The 19,236-nt window shown below is 54.9% G+C and overlaps 1 protein-coding gene across 1 annotated transcript; it reads right to left on the bottom strand.

Moving 5' to 3' along the window:
• Nucleotides 1-295: 295 nt before the first annotated feature.
• On the bottom strand, nucleotides 296-8,819 carry ZYX (zyxin). Its single transcript, XM_068972656.1, has 10 exons — nucleotides 8,759-8,819; nucleotides 8,397-8,610; nucleotides 7,712-7,911; nucleotides 7,463-7,555; nucleotides 6,863-7,357; nucleotides 2,689-2,809; nucleotides 2,352-2,521; nucleotides 2,048-2,226; nucleotides 1,425-1,545; nucleotides 296-881 (listed from the first exon to the last, which is right to left on the bottom strand). The coding sequence occupies exons 2-10, from the start codon at nucleotides 8,596-8,598 to the stop codon at nucleotides 783-785; spliced, it is 1,680 nt and encodes a 559-aa protein (XP_068828757.1). The 5' UTR covers nucleotides 8,599-8,610; nucleotides 8,759-8,819; the 3' UTR covers nucleotides 296-782.
• Nucleotides 8,820-19,236: the final 10,417 nt, after the last annotated feature.

The raw sequence follows: 19,236 nt of genomic DNA, 5'->3' as shown, positions 1-19,236 counted from the left end.
CAGGCTTCCCAGGTGGCTCAGTGGTAAAGAATCCACCTGTCAATACAGGAGACGTGGGTTCAACCCCTGGATCTGGGAGATCCCCCTGGAGGAGGGCATGGCAACCCACTCCAGTGTTCTTGCCTGGAGAATCCCATGGACAGAGGAGCCTGGCAGGCTACAGTTCATGGGGTCGCAGAGTCAGCAGACACGACTGAGCGATTAAACATCTCCTCCATCTCATCCTCAAGGGCTGGAGGTACAAAAGAGTCAACTACTAAGCCTTCTGGAAAACACTGTCTTTTATTTGTAGCTGAAGCCACAACCTGGCAGCACAGGGGCTAGGGCTGGGGCTGGCGGGGGGGGTGTGGGGGGAATGTCCAGGCTGGTAAGCCCAGCCCAGCCTTCCAGAAGGTCGAGTGTGGGTGTCTCCTGGCCCTTAGCAAGCAGAGGCCGGAGCTGCTCGAGGGCAGGCTGAGGGCGTGGGCGCAGCGGAGCAAGCAGCAGTGGTCAGCCAGGTGCCCCCTCAGGCGGGGCTACCTGGACGATGGTGGGTGGTCCCTGCAGGACTGGACCCCAGGGCTGGGACTCTGCAGCCCCAAGGCCACAGAGGGGCCCTGGATCAGGGCACGAAGGAGACTAGGGTGGGGTTTGGTATGGAGGGAGGGGCTGGACGTCAAAAAATAACCGTGGGGAGGGTGAAGGGGACGTGGTCTCAACGTGGGCCGCTGATGGGGGAATGGGCTGTCCGCTGATGGGGGAATGGGCTTGTGGTCTGAGAAGGGGGCCAGTCCTCACTCAGTCTAGGCTCTGGCAGTGTGGCATTTCCGGCAGAGCACGTGGCCATCCAAGGGGAAGCAGCCGTTGTCATCCGCCTCAATGGAGAGGGGCTTCCCACAGTCCTGGGAGGAGCAAAGAGAGCGCACTGGCCGGGAGGCCCCCCACCCACGCGCCCCACCTCCATCTTTACATTGGGAGGCCAGATGCTTCACGGCTCAGCCCTGCTCTCTCTGCATTGGCCCAGCCACAGCCCCCCCCATTCCTATCCCCACCTCTCTCACCCCCAGTTTTGTGCCTGAGGACTCTTCCCTAGCATGGGCAGTGGTTGCTTCCAGTGGGGTGTCTCCCACCTGCCTCACCTCTCTTCCAACTCCTTTAACGTCACAGAGACCCCCAACCTCCCATGACAAAGCTGCACCCTTCCCTCCCCGTGGGTCGGCCCCCTCTCCTTGCTGTATCAGTCAGTGACCTCACGGAGAAGCCCACACCGCCATCCTGAAGCCAAGGACGCATCTTTGCGGGCCGGGTGTGGGCACCTCCACTGCCCACCCTCAAAATTGCAGCACCCGGGTCCTGCAAGCCAGCACCGTCCACTGCCTGACCCGTGAGCAGCGTCCCACCAACCTCCCTCCCCTGGGGGGTTCGGGGCGGGGGGTGCAGCCGACCTCGCACTTGTAGCACTTCATGTGAAAGTTCTTGTCCAGAGCGACCACGCGCACAGTCTCCTCGCGCCCAGGCTCCGGCATGATGGGCTCCGAGCACACAGAGCATCGCGGGGCGTATTGCCTGCGGGGCGGAAGGCCAGTGTGTCAGGTGGGGGCGCCGGGTGCTGACCTCCGCCCAAGCGCAGGGAAATGAGACGGCAGGCCACTTTTCCGTCCTTTGGTTCCATCATGAGAACCTTGCCGCTGGCCTCAGAAAGCAGCTACCTTGTAAACACTGTTTCTAAGGGGAAACCCCGAGCTCCAAACAGCTGATCTCCAAAGGCAGAATGCAGCCTGCGTGTGAAATGAAGTCACTCGGGCCCAGAGCTGAACGCAAGACGACACCCGAAAGAAACCTCGGAGAGTGAGCCCTGGCCTGGGGAAGGGGACAAGCTGGCAGGCCAAAGGGCACTGGACAGCCAAGTCCAGATGAACCGGTCCCTGCTATCCACAGACAGGAGGTGGGGACAGCAAGCAAGCCCCAGAGACTGAAGAGCGGTCTTGGGGTCGGGGGCAGCCTGGCTCCCAGACAAATCGTTGCTGGTACCCAGAGAAGGGCCCGGAGGTGGGCGGGGGGTCCTCACTTGTGGTAGTCGGGGACGCAGTGGGGCCTGTTGGCCTGGTCCACAATGAAGGAGGTGCCCTCCAGGGGGCAGGCGCAGACCACACAGGTGAAGCACTGCGGGTGGTAGGCCTTGCCTGTGGCCCTCAGCATGCGGTCAGTGATCGGCTGCCCACAGGTGCTGCACTTCTCCAGGGTGTCCTGCGGAGGGGGTGGGCAGCAGCTGGAGGTGGGCCGGGAACCGGCACCCCAGGGCCAGCTGTCTGCCCCGTGCCGGCCGCAACCCCGGCTGAGCCCCGTGCCCCGCACCCGACGCCGGGACTCACAGTGTAGCAGCCCTCGCAGTACGGAGCCCCCTCCAGGCTGTAGAACTGCTGGCCTTGGAGCTGCTGCTCACACTGGCGGCAGGTAAAGCAGGTGATGTGGAAGAGCTGCCCCAGAGCGCGAACCGCGGGCTGCGAACGTGCCAGCGGCTGGTGACACCGGCCACAGGACTCTGGGAAGGCCGGGGAGGATGGAGATGAAACAGGAGAGATGGCAAAAAAAAGAAAAGCGCTCGTGAGGGGTCAGCTGGCATCAGACAGACAGGGCCGGGAGCCGAAGGCCTGGGAACGGCCCAGAAACGGAGGGGCCGTCGCTCCAGGAGGGGTGGTGGGCTCTCACCGCTGACGGGCACGCTCTGCTTCTGAGGATGCTCCATGTCCTGCATCAGCTTCTGCGTCAGCTGCTCCAGCTCCTCCACCTCTTTCAGTGTCAGAGGCCCTGGGGCCCCAGCGGGGCGCACCTGAAATCCCAGCACTTTCTTCATGCCCTCTCTCCCTCTCAAGGGGCACCGCCCTCCAAGAACCCACCCCAGCTGGCTTCTCTGCTTTCTCCCCGAAAAGGATGGATCCCACCCCCCGCCCTGTCTCCTGGTTTCCAGATACTCAGGTTGGTGGGACCCCCAAAAGCTCCTCAACCTCCCTCCCCGACCCCCCAAGCACCACACAAATCAAGGGACGAGGATGAACCTGCCACCCGCTTTGCCCGAAGACACAGACAGGCTGGAACGACTGAGCGGACGGAGGCCACGCACACAGCAGCTCAGGTCACAGAAGCGCCAAGCACGCCAGGCCACGCGTCAACCCCACAGAGCATGCTGGGACACGGCCCCCACGGAGAGACCGGCGCGCGGTGGCGGGTGAGGCCCACGCACACACACCTACCCGTCCCGCCGGCTGCCCGGCAGCCCCTGTCAGCGTGAGGGTACAACACAGCGCGAGTCAGGTTAGACCCCAGCGCCCAGCTCCCTCGCAGACGCCCCAGGGTCCCTCCCTCGAGGGGCGTTCCTGGACCACCTGGCTGACCCCAGGCCCTCCCCAGGAGGCTTCAGAGAAGGGCCACTCTCCAGTGGCCCCTCTCCGGCCAGCCCGCCCCTCCTGTTCAGGGGGGTCCTGAGACAGCTGCAGATTGGGGGTGGGGGTGAAGTTGGGGGGTCAGCAGTGCCAGTAACCCTGAGACATCCCAGGAGGAGGCCCCACGGGGGCTGTCCGACCTGTAGCAGCATCTCCATGACATGGTCCCCCAGGAATGCTGCGTTGGTCTCCACTGCTAAGTCCACCCAGGACTGTGGCCCCACCACTGAACGCTCTACCTGCCAATGCCTTTAGTCCCTAACACGGGGAACCTCAAAGCCACCCAGTTCCCTCTTCCCGTGGTCACCTTGCCCAGAGCCCTGGCTCCACCACTCTCACACCTGTCTGCATCAAGAGCTGCATCCGCTATAGACGTTCCAGCTTCAGCCATTTTCCCTTGCCTCCTCCTGTCTTTAACTGACCGTGGGAGTCTCCTGCAAGCCGCTTCTTCTACGTAAGTGTCACCTTTTCTGCTCCCAGTCTTCCCCTCCCAGCATCTTGGGGACAGAGGAAGACGACACAACCAGCCACTTAGATGCCTCTTCCATTCCTTGGAATATCAGCTCCCCTTGGGTATCCATGCTTCTCCACGACACAATCCAGCCGCTGTTTCCCCCCTCTGCCTGCCAGCACCGACGTCCCAGGTTTGACATGCACGGCACTCACGCCTCTTCAACTCCAACAGCTCCAGACATCCCTCCGGCTCAGTCACCTTCCACCGTGGGACCCCTCGGATCTGAGATTTACGGGTCGCCACCTCCAAGACCCTGGGCTCCACCTCCCGACCATCACTTCCTCCCCGTTTCCCATTCTCACCTCCTGAAGGAACCTGCTCGGAAAAGCCTTGGCGCCTCCGATTCCCAACCCTCTCCCACATGCCTTCTGCATCCGCTCCTTCCGTCTGGCCGCCCCCCAGGCCCAGTTCCCTTGACCATTGATTTCCACAAGGCTCTCACAGCTACCCTTGCCACCAGTCGGCTACCGTTGCTTATCTAGTCCGATCTCAATCAACCCTGGGCCCACGCCACCGCCCGCTTCCTGTTTCTGCCTCCCAGCTGCAGAAAGTAGATGGGGACAAGACTGCAGAGGGAGTTCACCAAACACTGCGGGGCCCTCCGCACCCTCCATCCAGGCATGGCTGGCTGGCATTTGGCTGCTGCAGGTTCCCACTCTCGCCTGCCCCAGAGCAACTGTTTCAAACCTTTCCATCGCCTCCAGCCCCCTACGGCCTTGCCCCCTCGCTCTCAGATGACCTCACCTCCTACGTGACCCAGGAGCTGGAAGCTGGCCAGCCCGAGCTCCCTCATCACAAAAGCCTGCTTGAGGCCACTCCATCCACTGTCTCTGGGCTGGAAATGCCCTGAGGGTGGAGCTGGCACCAACCCATCTCTTCCATAGGCTTCTTCCTCCTGGTTCACACACACACACCTGAGCCTTCCTCCCCTAATGTCAACCCTACACACACACACACACACACACACACACACACGCACGCACACACATCTTCCCAAGGTGTTTCCCTGCCAACCTCTAAGAACAGGCTACTTGGGCAACTCCCAAGCTTCTCACCACCCACTCACTCCTTCACTGCCCCTCAAAAGGACACAGCTTCTGAATCCTGAATCGTCCAATCCCTGGCCTTACTTGAGCCCTCATCCCCCTCGGAGCCCCACTGATGGGGTTCCTCGGCCACCGTTCTCTTTCGGAGATGCCACCCTGACCACCATCCGGTGTGAGCGCCCCCAGGCTGCAGTTCTCGCCGCACACGACCGCCCACGTGACCAGCACGCATTCACACACCTCACCCTGGCCCTCTCCTGCCACACGTCCCATTTCTGACTGAATGACAGTTCCAGCTGCAAGGAGATCCTCCTGGAACCCATTGCTCAACATGCTGACAGCCAGACCCTCCCCTTCCCGTCCACACCATTTCCCCTTCTGGACTTCTCTATTTTGTCAGCAACGCTGTCATTCCCCAACACATCCGGGTTTTTTTTTTCTTTTTAACTCCTCTCCCATCCTCTTCCAACTCCTTATCAGCTAGTAAGCCTGGAGGTGCTTCCTTTGTAAGAGCTCTCTGATCCGGGCCATATTTTTCATTTCTGCCAATGTTACCATCACCCAGGAGTGCACCCCCACACATCACTGACCTCCTGCATCTAGTCCACACCTCTGCCGGAAAAACTTTCCCCAAAACCTCCGGACGCAGCCATACCTCTACCCAGACAACACTCCTGCCTCTCCAGGACCCCCAGGCTTCCTGGGTGCACTATTTCATCTCCGCTGGCCCCCCAAGTCCCCACCCACCTCTCTAAGTACAGCTCTACAATTTCCCCTGGGGAGCCTTCCACTTTCTGTCCTCCAGACACCCCTGGTGTATCTGTGCCCTTGAGTTTTGCTCATGCGGTTCCCACTAGAATGCCCTTCCCTCTCCTCTCTGGATTCTTAAATTCCACCATCATTAAAGGCACACCTGCACCCTGATGCCTTTTCCTAACGTGCCAGCCTCCACACTGGCTCCCTGTTTGGAGTTCCTGTAACAACCGAATTCTGCAAAACTCATTGGCACTTGGCATCTCTTGCTTTGCACGCACGCACACACACGCACACACAGAAATCCATGCTGTCAGTTAATTCCATGGTTGTTTGGACCAGGTATCTGACAAGATCCCTTAAACCCAGAAGATCAGTCTCCTGAACTGCAAGGCAGGAATGGTCAGACAAGAGTGGTAACTTTGCTACCTTGAGCATTCATGTGCTCAGTGCAGACCCCCAGCATCAGCTCCGGCTCAGGTAATCCTTATCACCATTGTGAAGGTAGATAGGGAACTGAGGGTCAAAGTTCACCTAACTTGTCTGGGGTCTTGGGAGCGAGGAATTCTGTTACAGGTCCACTGACTCCCTTCGGCTCAAGCTCTCCGAGGTCTCCTCCCTCCCGAGTACAGAGCACAGTGCCTGGCACTGAGCAGTCACTGGCTGCCTCAGCCAGTGTTTACCAGCGTTTATTGCCAGTGGCTCTTATCACCAGATGGGCCCTCGGGCAGGGAAAGCTCGTAGAAGAGCAGAGATTAACTCAAGAATCCAAGAAAGGGGAAGATCTGAAGTTGGACTGCTGATGATCTCATCCTTCGCTTTAACTTTCTGGGGCAGGGCAAAGGAAAAGGTGCACCAAATCCTCCCCCTAACTCAAGAGTCTGTGCTGCGCACCTCACTCCCAGTCAGGCCCCACCCAGCCTCAGACCCTGCCAGGCTCTCCCCCCACCGAAGCACTTTCTCCACCATCCAACGCTAGAGGCTGAAAACGATCCCACCACCCCACACCCCACTCAGGCTCAGGATCCTGGACTTAGCCCAGCCTCCAGCCCCCAGGGCTCAGCCCGGCCTTCCTGCCTGCCCGGCCTCCAGCCCCCGGGGAATCAGCCCAGTCTCCCTGCATCCCTCACCTGGTTTTGGTTTTGAGTCGGTGGGGGCACTGGCTGCTGCTTCTCCTGCACTTGGGGCTTCTCCTTCTGCTGAGCATAGGTAACGCTGGGGGGCTGAGGGGAGCCTCTGCCAGTGGAAGAGGGAGCTTCAGGGGGCCCCAGCTTCTGATGGGGCTGGGACCCGGGTCCACCTGGGGCTCCGGGGCTGAACTTGGAAGCCACAGGGGTAAACTTGGGAGTCACCGGAGAAAACTTAGGGGCTGGAGATGGGGCTAGGGGCCCCCGAGGCTGGGTGGTGGCCAAAGGCACAGGCTGGGGAGGGGCCTGGGGTTTGGCCTGGGGCTGGGACTGGACATGGAACTGTGTCTGGCTCTGAGGTTGAGCCTGGGACACAGGCTGGGAGCTAGAAGGGGTCTTCCAGGGAGGCAGGGGTGCTGTGCCCCCAGTTGCAGGCTTAGTACTGGACTTGGAAATGAATGGAGTGGTGACCGGCGGGGGTACATATCCAGATGACACCTGCGAAGGGAGGCAGAGGGGAGAGAAGAGCCTTAGAGGAGGCTGTGGGGTTCCAGCCCCAGCCCTTCCTCCCTGGCCTGCCTCCCCTGCTCTCCAGCCCCTTACCCGGGCTTTGAAGGGATCGTTCTTGGTCATGTCATCCAGGAGCGAAGACAGGGAGTCGATCTCCAGATCAATACTGCTCACCTTCTCCCTGGGCTAGAGGGGCAGGGGTCAGAGCGCCCCATCCCAGTTCCCCACAGCCACCCCGCCCTCCCGGAGGGCAGAGATGCCGCCAAAGTCGACGGAAAAGGACCCTCCTTCTTCTTCCCTGGGGATGTGATCGCTTTGGCTGCCCCTCCCGGGCCTCCGTACCTGCGATGGGAACTGGGTGGGGGCCTCGGGACCTCCCTCCTCCACTAGCGGGGGCGGTGGGGAAGGGAAGATCTCCTCCTCCAAAGGCGCGGGGGGAAACGGTTCGTCGATCGGGGGCGGCGGAGGTGGGAAGGCACCTCCCAGGGCGCCCTCGGCGTCGTCTGCCTCCCCGACCACCGGAGGAGGCGGTAAGGGAAAGTCTGGGGTTGGAAGGAGACGGGGGGCGGTCAGCAGGGGCCCCCCGACCCTTCGTCAGGTTCCCCTCCTTGAAGAAGCGGTTCTAACCCCTAACCTCTAACCCAAGAAGTCTCTCGAGGGTTCCGGAACGCACAGGAAAGAAAGTAAAGGGGTTGGGGGGGGAGTGCTTGCAGGGCGCCCTGAGAGCCCCGGGTCAGGAAAGGAGGGGGTGCATCTCCCGTTTCACTTCGGAAAACGGACCCAGAGGGGAATATTCGTGCCCCACATTCCCGCCTCCCACCCCCAGGCGAGGGGACTTGGAACTGTCCCAGGAGCCCTGGCTCCCAGCCACGAGCTCCGCGATGAGCTAAGAACATCTGCTCGGGACTGGGTGTCTGCGCCCAGCCCCCTCCGCCGCAACCTTTCCAGACATCCCCCGAATTCCCGAAACCCCTCCCCCCTTAGGCCGGCGCCCGCCGAGGTCCAGCCCCCAAGCTCGGCCACCTACCTTCTGGGGGCGGCGGGGGGATCTCGCCCACCCGGCCCATCTGTGCGCGCTGGGCCCCAGCGGCCGCAGGCGGCTCGCTGTCGCCGGGCCGGAAAGGATTCACTTTGGGCTTCGGGGCCACCACCGGGGCGAACTTCTTCTGCGGGGCGTAAAACACCGGAGCCGAGACGGAGATCGCGCGAGGCGGGCGGGGGGCCGCCATGGCCAGGCCGGGCTGCGGGGGGCGGGGGGTGCCGGGGTTACGCAGCGCCGAGCCGGGCTGAGGACCGAGCCCCCCGCCCCCGGCGCCGCGGCCCGGCTCCCCTCGGCGCCCCGGCTCCCCGACCCCGTGGGCGGCCGCCGGGCGGCTCCCCGCGCCTCACCGCGGGCCGGAGCGTGCGCACCGCGTCTGCCAGGGTCCGCCTCGCAGCCGAGTCCGCGGACTCTGCGTCCCGGTCCAGCCGGGCGGGGAGGGACGCAGGGAAGACGGAGGGAGGGAGAGGGCGGGGAGAGCGCGGCGCGCAGACCATACAAGGAGCGGCCCGGAGAGGGGGCGGGGAGAGGCGGGGAGGCGGCCGCGGCGGGAAACTCCCCCAGGAAGGGGCCCTGCTCCGGCCCCCCGGCCGCGGGCTTCGCCGAGGTCCTCCCGCCCCGCTCCCACCCCCCGACCTGGCCCCCTCCCCTCCCGGCGGGCACCTCCGCCCCCGCCGCCCCGGCCGGGCGCAGACCACCCCCTCCCCAAACACAGGCCTCTGATGTCATTTCCTGACTTGCCCTCCTTCCCCGCCCGACCCGCGGGTGCCCGAGATCTGACTCACCGTCCCTACTCCGGGCTAAGCCGGCGGAGGTCGGGCGGCTGCCCCAGAGGTGCCCAAGCGGCCCGGAGGCGCCTCCGCCCCGACCCGGCCCCCTCCTCGCCTTGCCTGCCGTTACCTGCCACCTCCAGCTGTTCCTCCGCCAGCCCCGCGCCCCAAATCCCCTCCGGCTTAGCCCAGACAGGCAGGACTGGGATGGGACTGGCCTTCTAGGTGGATGGGGAGAGGCGTTCTCCCTGTGGGGGGCGGGTGAGTGCGCACTTCAGTGATCCTTTGGGGGATCCTAATTTCACATCCCGGACAGCTACTTAAGGCTTCTAGGAATTCGCATCACCCGCGCCCCCGCCAACGGATCGGAGTCGAGGCGGGCGAGGCAGGCCGTGGAGGTGGGGGGAGCGGGGCGGAGGCGCGGGCGGCCCCCGCACACTTGGGGCTGGGAGGACGGACGTGGACGCGGGCGACTCCTCTTCGCCGGTTCTTCAGCGCCCACCGGGGCTGATCCTCTAGGAAGCTGCGCGAGGTGGGGGCGGCCCTCGGGGGATTCGCAGACTGCGCTCGGTGGAGCCCCCCATTGGCCGACGGGATTTCTCAGCCTCTTGTGCCCCAGGTCCTAGGAAGGGACAGACCTGGGTTCCTTCTTTTTTTTTTTCAACTGAACGTGGAAACTTAACCAAATCGCCAACTGAATTCTACCACACTCACTACCTGCAAACGGGGATTCGCGAGGCGCTTTGGCTTGCGAGTCCAGTGCCTCACCCTGGACTGTGTGCTCCCAGCCTTTACTGCCATCTAAGGCAGTCCCCGTTTGCACACGCTACTCAGTATTTACAGTCCCTGGCCCTCCGAATCGGCTACACCCTACTGGCAGCCAGCGTCTGGGCTACACTCTAGAGATTGCCCAGACTCACCCCTTACATATACTGTGAGAAAACAGGCTGGGAACTTAAGACTTCGGCCCAGGGTCCTGCCCAGTAGGCTGCAGGAGATAGACTAGAACTGGGTCTCTTTGAGGGCTCTGATGTCTGATCTTATTCCTCACCCACTACATCCACGTGGGGTAACCCTGGATACAGGAGAGCAGAATGAGGCCATGGGGCTGAGACCCAGCTGGAGGGCCCCAACTAAGGGACAAGTCTTTTCCTTCTCTTCACATAATTTTCTCCACGGGAAAAAAAAAAAAAAGTGATGATACTTAATCCCAGCACTCATTGCATTGAAGCAACTTGGCACAGCACAGCATGCATTGTATTATATGGAAGTGAAAGTGAAGGTGTTAGTTGCTCTGTCATATCCAACTGAGACCCTATGGATTGTGGGCTGCCAGTCTCCTCTGTCCATGGAATTCTCCAGGCTGGAGAATTCTCCATACTGGAATGGGTTGCCATATCCTTCTCCAATGCATGAAAGTGAAAAGGGAAAGTGAAGTCCCTCAGTCATGTCTGACTCATAGAGACCCCATGAACTGCAGCCTACCAGGCTCCTCCATCCCTGGGATTCTCCGGGCAAGAACACTGGAGTGGGTTACCATTGCCTTCTCCGACAAGCATGTGTAGCCATGTATAATATAAGCATGCAGCGCAGACCTTCTTTGACCAGCATAAGCTGGTCCTGGCCTGTCCCTGTGAAGATTTGCTAGAAATTTGATACTAGACTTCCTGTGAGTGCAAAAGTCTCCTTGCCAATCCTTCAAAACATACACACTTAGGAAAGTTAGGAGGATGGTTTCCAGATAGCATCATAAGAGTAAAAGCCATCTGCCCTCTATCTCCTTAAGGAATGTGCATGTTGCAAAATATAGTCTATTTAATTGTTAGGCAGCTGAACCTATTTATAAATCAAGAATAGAAGAGTGCGTAGGCAGGCTCAGTTTTACTGACAACTAAGAGCATTTGGGATGCAGAATATTAAAGCTAAGAGTTTTAAGCCAGGCATTCTAAATACAAGGTGTACACAGAGTATTTCAGGAGGACAGACTCACCAGGTCAGGATGTCTCAAATGAAGCTGCAAGGTCAATGCTTTTAAAATGTACACAATGAGTAGGAGCAGCACTAATGAGTTTTAGCTATTTTTCTTAAGTAAACAATTCTAATTGATCTCCTCCAGTAGCATGTGTAACAGTGTAGTGAGTAAGTAGATGTTGTTGTTGTCCAGTCATAAGTTGTGTCCAACTCTTTGCAACCCCATGGAATGCAAGGTGCCAGGCTCCCCTGTCCTTCACTGTCTCCCAGAGTTTGCTCCAATTCATGCCATTGAGTCAGTGATGCTATCCAACCATCTCCTCCTCCAACACCCCTCCCTCCTCCTGCTTTCAATCTTTCCCAGCATCAGAGTCTTTTCCAGAGTCAGGTCTTCACATCAAATGGCCAAAGTATTGGAGCTTCAGCTTGAACAACAGTCCTTCCTTTGGCAAGTAAGTAGACGTCCCCACCTAATCATTTCCAACAGCTTGGAGCCAGGCAAGAGAGAGAAAGTAAGAAAATGGGCAGGCACCTTTGCTATCTAAAATATCTCCACACACCTCCAAGGGTGTATATCCATCAGGTGCCAGAAAGTTTTCTTCAAGATCTCACAACATAAAGTAAGAACAACCCACTCCAGTGTTCTTGCCTGGAGAATCCCAGGGACGGAGGACGCTGGTGGGCCATAGTCCATGGGGTCGCAAAGAGTCAGACACGACTGAGGAACTTCACTTCACTTTCTATAAGCAGTAAAGAAAAAAAAAAAAAAAGGAATAAGGACAATGAAAAAAAAAGAAATTCCAAAATGAAAAGAGGAATGCAGTCACAAGGTTCTTACTGTATGTGGACTACAGATGGACAGAGGATCGAGCATGTGCTGGGCATGGTGCTAGGCCTGCAAGAACAGCAACCACCGTCACAACAGCAACAATAGCACACACCGAGATAAAGTTTAGGAGGGGTGCTAGGCACAACACCTGTTACCCCCCGTAATCTTCACAAGAAACCTGTGAGGAATGTAGCTTACTATCCCATTTTTCAGTTAAGGAAACTGAGGCCAGCTGGATGTTAGATTTCCCACCTCCTAAACTGCAAAATTTTTTTGCAATACAAGTATATAATTATTTGAATACACCCCTGCTCCCTGCTTACACCCTTGTGGTACATCACTTGCTCCCTGGGGAGCCCCAGCCTGGTACATGGACAACCTCTTCAGGTCAACCTCCAACTCCATCCTCCACTTCAGTTCCCTGAGCCACCATTTTCTTCTTCCATGAAATTGTGTCTGTCTGTCAATCCATCCACCTGCATGTGTTTATACACACATGTTATGTATATGTGAGATATGTATTTATTTGTATGATATATATCATATATACATATATATTTGTGTGATATTTTATATAATAGCATATTATAGAATATATAATTATATATCATGCAAATATATATTTGTATATTAGAATATTTCTAGCTCCTTCTCAAAGAGTTGTTAACATTAGTTGGTGTGAGGATATAGAAGTGGAGGAAGGCAGAAGGTTTTGGGCTTCCCAGGTGAAAATGAAAGTGTTAGTTACTCAGCCATGTCCAACTCTTTTCAACCCCACAGACTGTAGCCCGCAAGTCTCCTCTGTCCATGGGATTCTCCAGGCAAGATACTGGAGTGGGTTGCCATTCTCTTTTCCAGGGGATCTTCCCAACCCACGGATCAAACCCAGGTCTCCCGCGTTGCTTTCAGATTCTTTACCATATGAGCCACCAGGGAAGCCCCTGCCAAGCAAGAGACTTGGGTTTGATCCCTGGTCGGGAAGATCCCCTGGAGAAGGAAATGGCAACCGACTCCAGCATTCTTGCCTGGAGAATCCCATGGACAGAGGAGCTGGTGGGCTACAGTCCATGGGGTCAAAAAAGCGTTGGACACGACTGAGTGACTAGACAACAACAGAAGGTTTTTATAACTGTCCTTTTCTCCATGAACAAGTATTACTTTCACCATTTTAAAAAGGGAAAAGAAAGAAGAGAAATGATAGAGCCATCATCTCTTTTTGCTTATGTCATAGTGTTTCCTCCCGCTGAATACTGGGGACTGTGGTCAGCAACTTCCCACTTCCTCCCAAACTTACTCCTCTCTTGGTCCCACTTGAATTTGCTTGTCAGGACAAAGGAATCCGTTATCGGTGGGGCTTCAGGCATGATAGAGGGTAGGGTGGGAGTGAGGGTGGGGGAGGGTGAAGCCCCCAGAAACTGTGCCCAGGGGCACCCACACCCCACATCCCCTACCCTACCCCTACCTCCGCCATGGAAGGGATGAACTTAAAACCACAAATACCCGGCTTTTTCTCCTTCCTTCCGGACATCAGAACATTAGCCTCTGTGCACTTTTCTCTTGCATTCCCCAACCTCAGTTCAACCAACATTTACCAATAACATCTTTATTACAGGACACAGGATATAAAGATAAATAAGCCCAGTCCCTTCCTTCAAGGCATTCTTCATTTACAGTAGAAACACTTAAGTAGATATTTTAGCGTAATCAAGTGTTTAGATTAGATTACAAAGTTTTCATCCACCTATTCACGCCGGCTTCACATGGCTACACCAATTGCAATAGCTGAGTGGCCACCTCACTGTTTAAACCTCATTGTTATTATTATCCCACCAGGTCTGAGCAGCGGGGAGGACTCCAGGACGAGGGGAGCCAAGCCTGCATAGGGTGTTTAGGGAACAGAGGTCAGGGGAGGCATGGAAGTCTCCATGCATCCCCAGGTCTGAGCCAGATGGGCACCCAGAGACTCTGCAAGCATCAGCCAGCCAGAAATATGTGGTGGTTGTGGGGGGTAGAGCAAAGCAGATGGTCAGATGGTGAAGAGTCAGCACCTGAGGGAGATGGGAAGGGCAGACAGGAAAAGAGACCCAGGGCACCCACAGCAGTACAGGCAGGTTGCTGGCACCGAGAACCCAGGGAGAGCCAACATTCAGAGAGAGCCATGGTGAGCAGCTCAATTGTTTATCACTGAAAATAGCTGACGAAGTCACTACAGGAAGTAAACATGTCAGTGAGTGGGAAGGTTAAATATAGACAGACAACCTAGCTGCTTGAGACGAGAAGTCCTTAGCTTTCTCCAGTGGCTCTGCCACCCGGCCGCACTCCCTTTAACACGGTGGTCCTAATGTAAAGAAACCCACCAGGCCGGCCTGACTCGGGAAGTGAGTGCCCTTGAGCCAACCCTCAGAGCTTGCAAGAGCTTCCTCAGGCACCTTTATGCCACCCATTTAGCTGTTACTGCCCTTGTCATCCAGATATGTGGTGAGTGTGCCAAATGAACCCTCAGTTTCGGGGAAAAAAAAGGGAAGGAGATCTACCTAGAGCAGCAGGTGGCTTCCTACCAAAGCTTCCCAACATGCTTGAGAAAGCTTGAGACAGGCCGTTGTCACCCAAGTGTGAGATGCTTCCAGAAGACATTCGTGCTGTGGAGCAACCTACTCAGTCACAGCAGCCTAGGAGGTCAGGCAGACCGCCTACCACCAAGCCAGGACCTCATATACATTTTCTGACTGAAACAGAATTCCAGAACCATTGAAATCTCATACTAGATCAAGGGAGACCCTGCACTTGGTAAAGTTTAAAGGCTTTTTTGGAGAAGGAAATGGCAACCCACTCCAGTACCCTTTCTTGGAAAATCCCATGGACAGAGGAGCCTCGCAGGCTACAGTCCATGGTGTCTCAAAGAGCAACTTCACTTTCTTTAAAGGCTTTTTAGAACATCTTGGATCATTCACTTGTTTGCTCAGCAAGTACTTATTGAGGATCTACTATGTATGGGACACTTTGTTAGGTGCTGGAGATAGAATACTGAGCGAAACCAGAATGCGGTCATAAGCTCTCATGAAGGGTCTATGCCCTTGGGGAGCTGACCAGGGGAGATGTTACCCAAATAATCACAAGCAAAATGTAAAACTGGCAAGGCCCTCAGGGGAAAGATGGATGATGCAAGTGATAGAGCACATAACTGGGACCTGTGTCACGGTTGGGGAGCTCAAGGAAGGGATGTCCAGGCTGAGATCTGCGAGATAAGGAGGAGCTGACCAGACAGAGGGGGAGGGGGCAGCTCTTGAGAGCCCTGTGATGGCTGTGAGCACAACCTGCCCCGTGCTTACACCGAGGGAGGCAAGTGTGACTGGGTGTCTGAGAATGAGGTACAAGCATCCGCTGCCAGAGAGCCGGAGGGGTGGCTGGCTGTGCAGAGAAACGGGTCAGGCTGAAGGATTTTGTCTTTGTTCTGAGAAGAGTGAGGCGCTGCTGCAGTTTCAGGTTGAAAAGGACGGCATGAAAAGGTTGGAGAGCTTTGAAAACCTCCCAAGGCTGGATATCTTGGGACGACGTGGAAAATAACAGGGAGCTCCAGTGCAGATGTGGACAGGCCAGTTCGGAGGCTACAGTAGAGCTCCAGGGGCAATGGGCAGGTTTGTGGAGATGGACAAGGTGGATAGATTAGAGGGCTATTTAGGACATGAAATCATCAATGAAATCTGGTGATACCTCAACCAACGATGACCAGTAGAAATATGGTGTGAGCCCCATGTGAAGTGAAAGGCACTCAGCCATGTCCGACTCTTTGCCACCCCATGGACTGTAGCCTACCAGGCTCCTCTGTCCACGAAATTCTCCAGGCCAGAATACTGGAGTGGGTTGCCAAGCCCTCTTCCAGGGGATCTTCCCGACCCAGGGATTGAACCTGCGTCTCCTGCATTATAGGTAGATTCTTTACCAGGGAGCCCCATGTGTAATTTTAAAAGAAACTATGAATTTTAATAGAATAGTTTGTCATGTATGAATGTGAGAGTTGGACTATAAAAGAAGCTGAACACGAAGAATTGATGCTTTTGAACTGTGGTGTTGGAGAAGACTCTTGAGAGTCCCTTGGACTGCAAGGAGATCCAACCAGTCCATCCTAAAGGAAATCAGTCCCAAATATTCACTGGAAGGACTGATGCTGAAGCTGAAACTCCAATACTCTGCCCACCTGATGCAAAGAGCCGACTCTTTGGAAAAGACCCTGATGCTGGGAAAGATTGAAGGCAGGAGGAGAAGAGGATGACAGACAGACAATGAGATGGTTGGATGGCATCACCAACTCGATGGATATGAATTTGAGCAAGCTCTGGGAGTTGGTAATGGACAGGGAGGCCTGGCATGCTGCAGTCTGTGGGGTCACAAAGAGTCAGACACAACTGAGTGACTGAACTGAATTCAATGTATCCACAATATTATCATTTTAATATGTAATCAGTATCTTTAAATTATCGATAAAATACATCACTGTCTTTGGCACTAAGTCTTGGGAATTCGGTATGAACTTTGCCGTAAGTGCATCTCAGTTTGGGTGAGTCACACATTGCTAGTGGTCCCAGTTCTAGACAGATCTTGCATCACTCCTTCACAATCTTAACTTTAAGTAACCTTCTCCCCAACCAACTCCTTCTGTCTTTCCAGTTCACTCCCTTCCTTTACCTTAACCCTAATAACCTTTGGATCCAGTGAGACCTACACTTCACATCACCTTCTCTCTCTCTCCCTGCCCCATCATGTTCTCCTTACCCAGTTTAAATTCCTTAGGCAGTCAGGAGACTCACCCCCCTACCCCCGCCTCCCCTGAATCTGTTCTAAGCTCCTTTGTGCCTCTCTCTCACTCTTTGGTACTTACTGGACCAAAGCCAAACCTGGGTTCAACTCCAGTCTACCAACCCCGCACCTGCCCCCAGGCAGCTCAGTGGGGCTGGAGGAAAACACACAGACCTGACCAGTCTCATGTGAAATTCATGATGAGTTTCAGGTGCCACCCAGAAAATCTACTTCCGGTAAACATACCGATTTCTCCTGTCCACTCATTTCCCACTCTTTCGAAAGACTTCTCTTTTTTCAGCTTCTCCTTCCTCATCCTCACACACAGCCGACGATCTTGCCTCCTGTCACACTGGAAAAATTGAAGGAATTGAGAAGACTGCCTGGGCTCCCCTGACATCCCCCCTCCCACCTGCCCTCTGTCTTTCTTCCTGTTATTGCAGAACAAGGAACTACCTATATTCCTATTTAAAGCCTTCCCTGCCACCCTTGTATTAGATTCTGTTCCTTCTCACCTGTTTCAGGAGGTTGCTGCAGCAATTAATGCACTGCTTTGAATTTCAGTCTTCCCTCTTTACTGGATCCTTCTCATCAGTATACTGATAAGCTGTCTTTTTGTTGTTGCTCAGTTGTGTCCAACTAAGTTGTGTCCAACTTTTTTCGACCCGATGAACTGAAGCACACCAGGCCTCCCTCTCCTTCCCTGTCTCCTGGAATTGTCTCAAACCCATGTCCATTGAGTCGGTGATACCATCCAACAATCTCATCTTCTGTCATCTCCATCTCCTGCCTTCAGTCTTTCCCAGCATCAGGGTCTTTTCCAAAGAGTTGGCTCTTCGTATCAGGTGGCCAAAGTGTCGGAGCTTCAGCTTCAGTGTCAGTCTTTCCAATGAATATTCAGGGTTGATTTCCTTTAGGATGGACTGGTTGGATTTGCTTACTGTCCACAGGACTCTCAAGAGTCTTCTCCAGCACCACACTTTGAAAACATCAATTCTTCAGTGCTCAGCCTTCTTTATGGTCCAGCTCTCACATACGCAGATGACTAGTAGAAAAACCATAGCTTTGACTGTACAGACGTTTGTTGGCAAAGTGATGCCTCTGCTTTTTAACACAGTGCCTAGGTTTGTCATAGCTTTCCTTCCAAGGAGCAAGCATCTTTTAATTTTGTCTTTTAATATTCTTTTATTTTAAAAGTGTTTTAGTTTAATACTATTGCTTGCCCCACCATAAAAAAATTTTCCTCTCCAGCTATCACTTCATTTCTCTGCTCATTTTTGCAGCAAAACTTTTTGAATATTCTATACTTGCTATCTTTGATTTATCTTCTATTTTCTCTTAACTTGCTGTGGTCATTTTTTACCCCTACTGCTTCACCAGAATTACTCTTCTCAAGGTCAGCAACAACCTCCAAATTGCTAAACCCAATGGAAAACTCTCAGTTCTCACTTTTCTTGACATATCAGCTATATTTGACTCAGCTGCCTGCTCTCTCCTTTGTGAAACATTTGTTGCCTGACTTTCTGCATGTCTTATACTCATGCTTTTTGCTCAGTCTCCTTGGTCCATATTTCTCAGTCTCTTTGCTTGACTCCAGCTTATCTGCTCAGCCCGATGCCCCTGGGCCCATCAGGACAGAACCCTGACCTGGCTTTTCTCATCAGGATGTTTGGATAGTACCCCGAATCTGAAGTGATTCTGTTTCAGACTTTCCCACAGTCCTGTTTCTCCAAGAAAGGACAGGGCAAATGCATTCCCTTGATAATCTAAAGAAGAGACCAGGAGAGTCACCAGGGAAACATTTGTTCAAGCATTCTTTTCCGCTGAATGGGAACCACAGGATCCTTCCTGTGTAACGTGGATGCAGTCATGCTGACCTGCCCGTGGAAGCTTTGGCTCATGCACAGAGATATGTGTCTGGGGACAGCACCAAGGTGGGCAGGAGTGAGTGGGGGGGTTTGCCATCATTGCCCATGCTACTAAGCTTCTTTATCATCCTCCACGCTGGAATGAGCTCACCTTAAATCCCTAATACTTTGCAAAGGTTTCAAACCTCACCTAGAAGTCAAACTCACAATGACCTGTGCTGGTGTTAAAGGTTTTATCTTCCTCAGTGTCCAACAAAGCGGAGATTTGAAAGGCCCATTTGAAAGTAGAGCATTTCTGCTATGGACTATGTTATTATATATAACTAGCTGCCCTGAGAAGTCCTTCCTTCCTCAGCAAACTTACTCTGTCCGGGAAAACCCTGCCCCAGAACAACAGCCAGGAACCTCATCTACTGATGATACTGGCGATCCAGGGATGGGGGCGTGGGAAAGAGAGTACCACTGACCACCAGCACAAATTCTGTGGCCACTTCCTACTCTGTGGAAACACAGCTGACACACTACCAACACTCCTTCCTGTTCACTGGGTCTTGAGGAAATTAATCTCTTTTAAATGAATCCAGACTTCCATGGAT

The sequence above is a fragment of the Capricornis sumatraensis genome, chromosome 5 (genome assembly GCF_032405125.1).
Source record: "Capricornis sumatraensis isolate serow.1 chromosome 5, serow.2, whole genome shotgun sequence".
Taxonomy (NCBI): Eukaryota; Metazoa; Chordata; class Mammalia; order Artiodactyla; family Bovidae; genus Capricornis; species Capricornis sumatraensis.
This window is presented reverse-complemented; position numbering and strand designations above follow the sequence as displayed.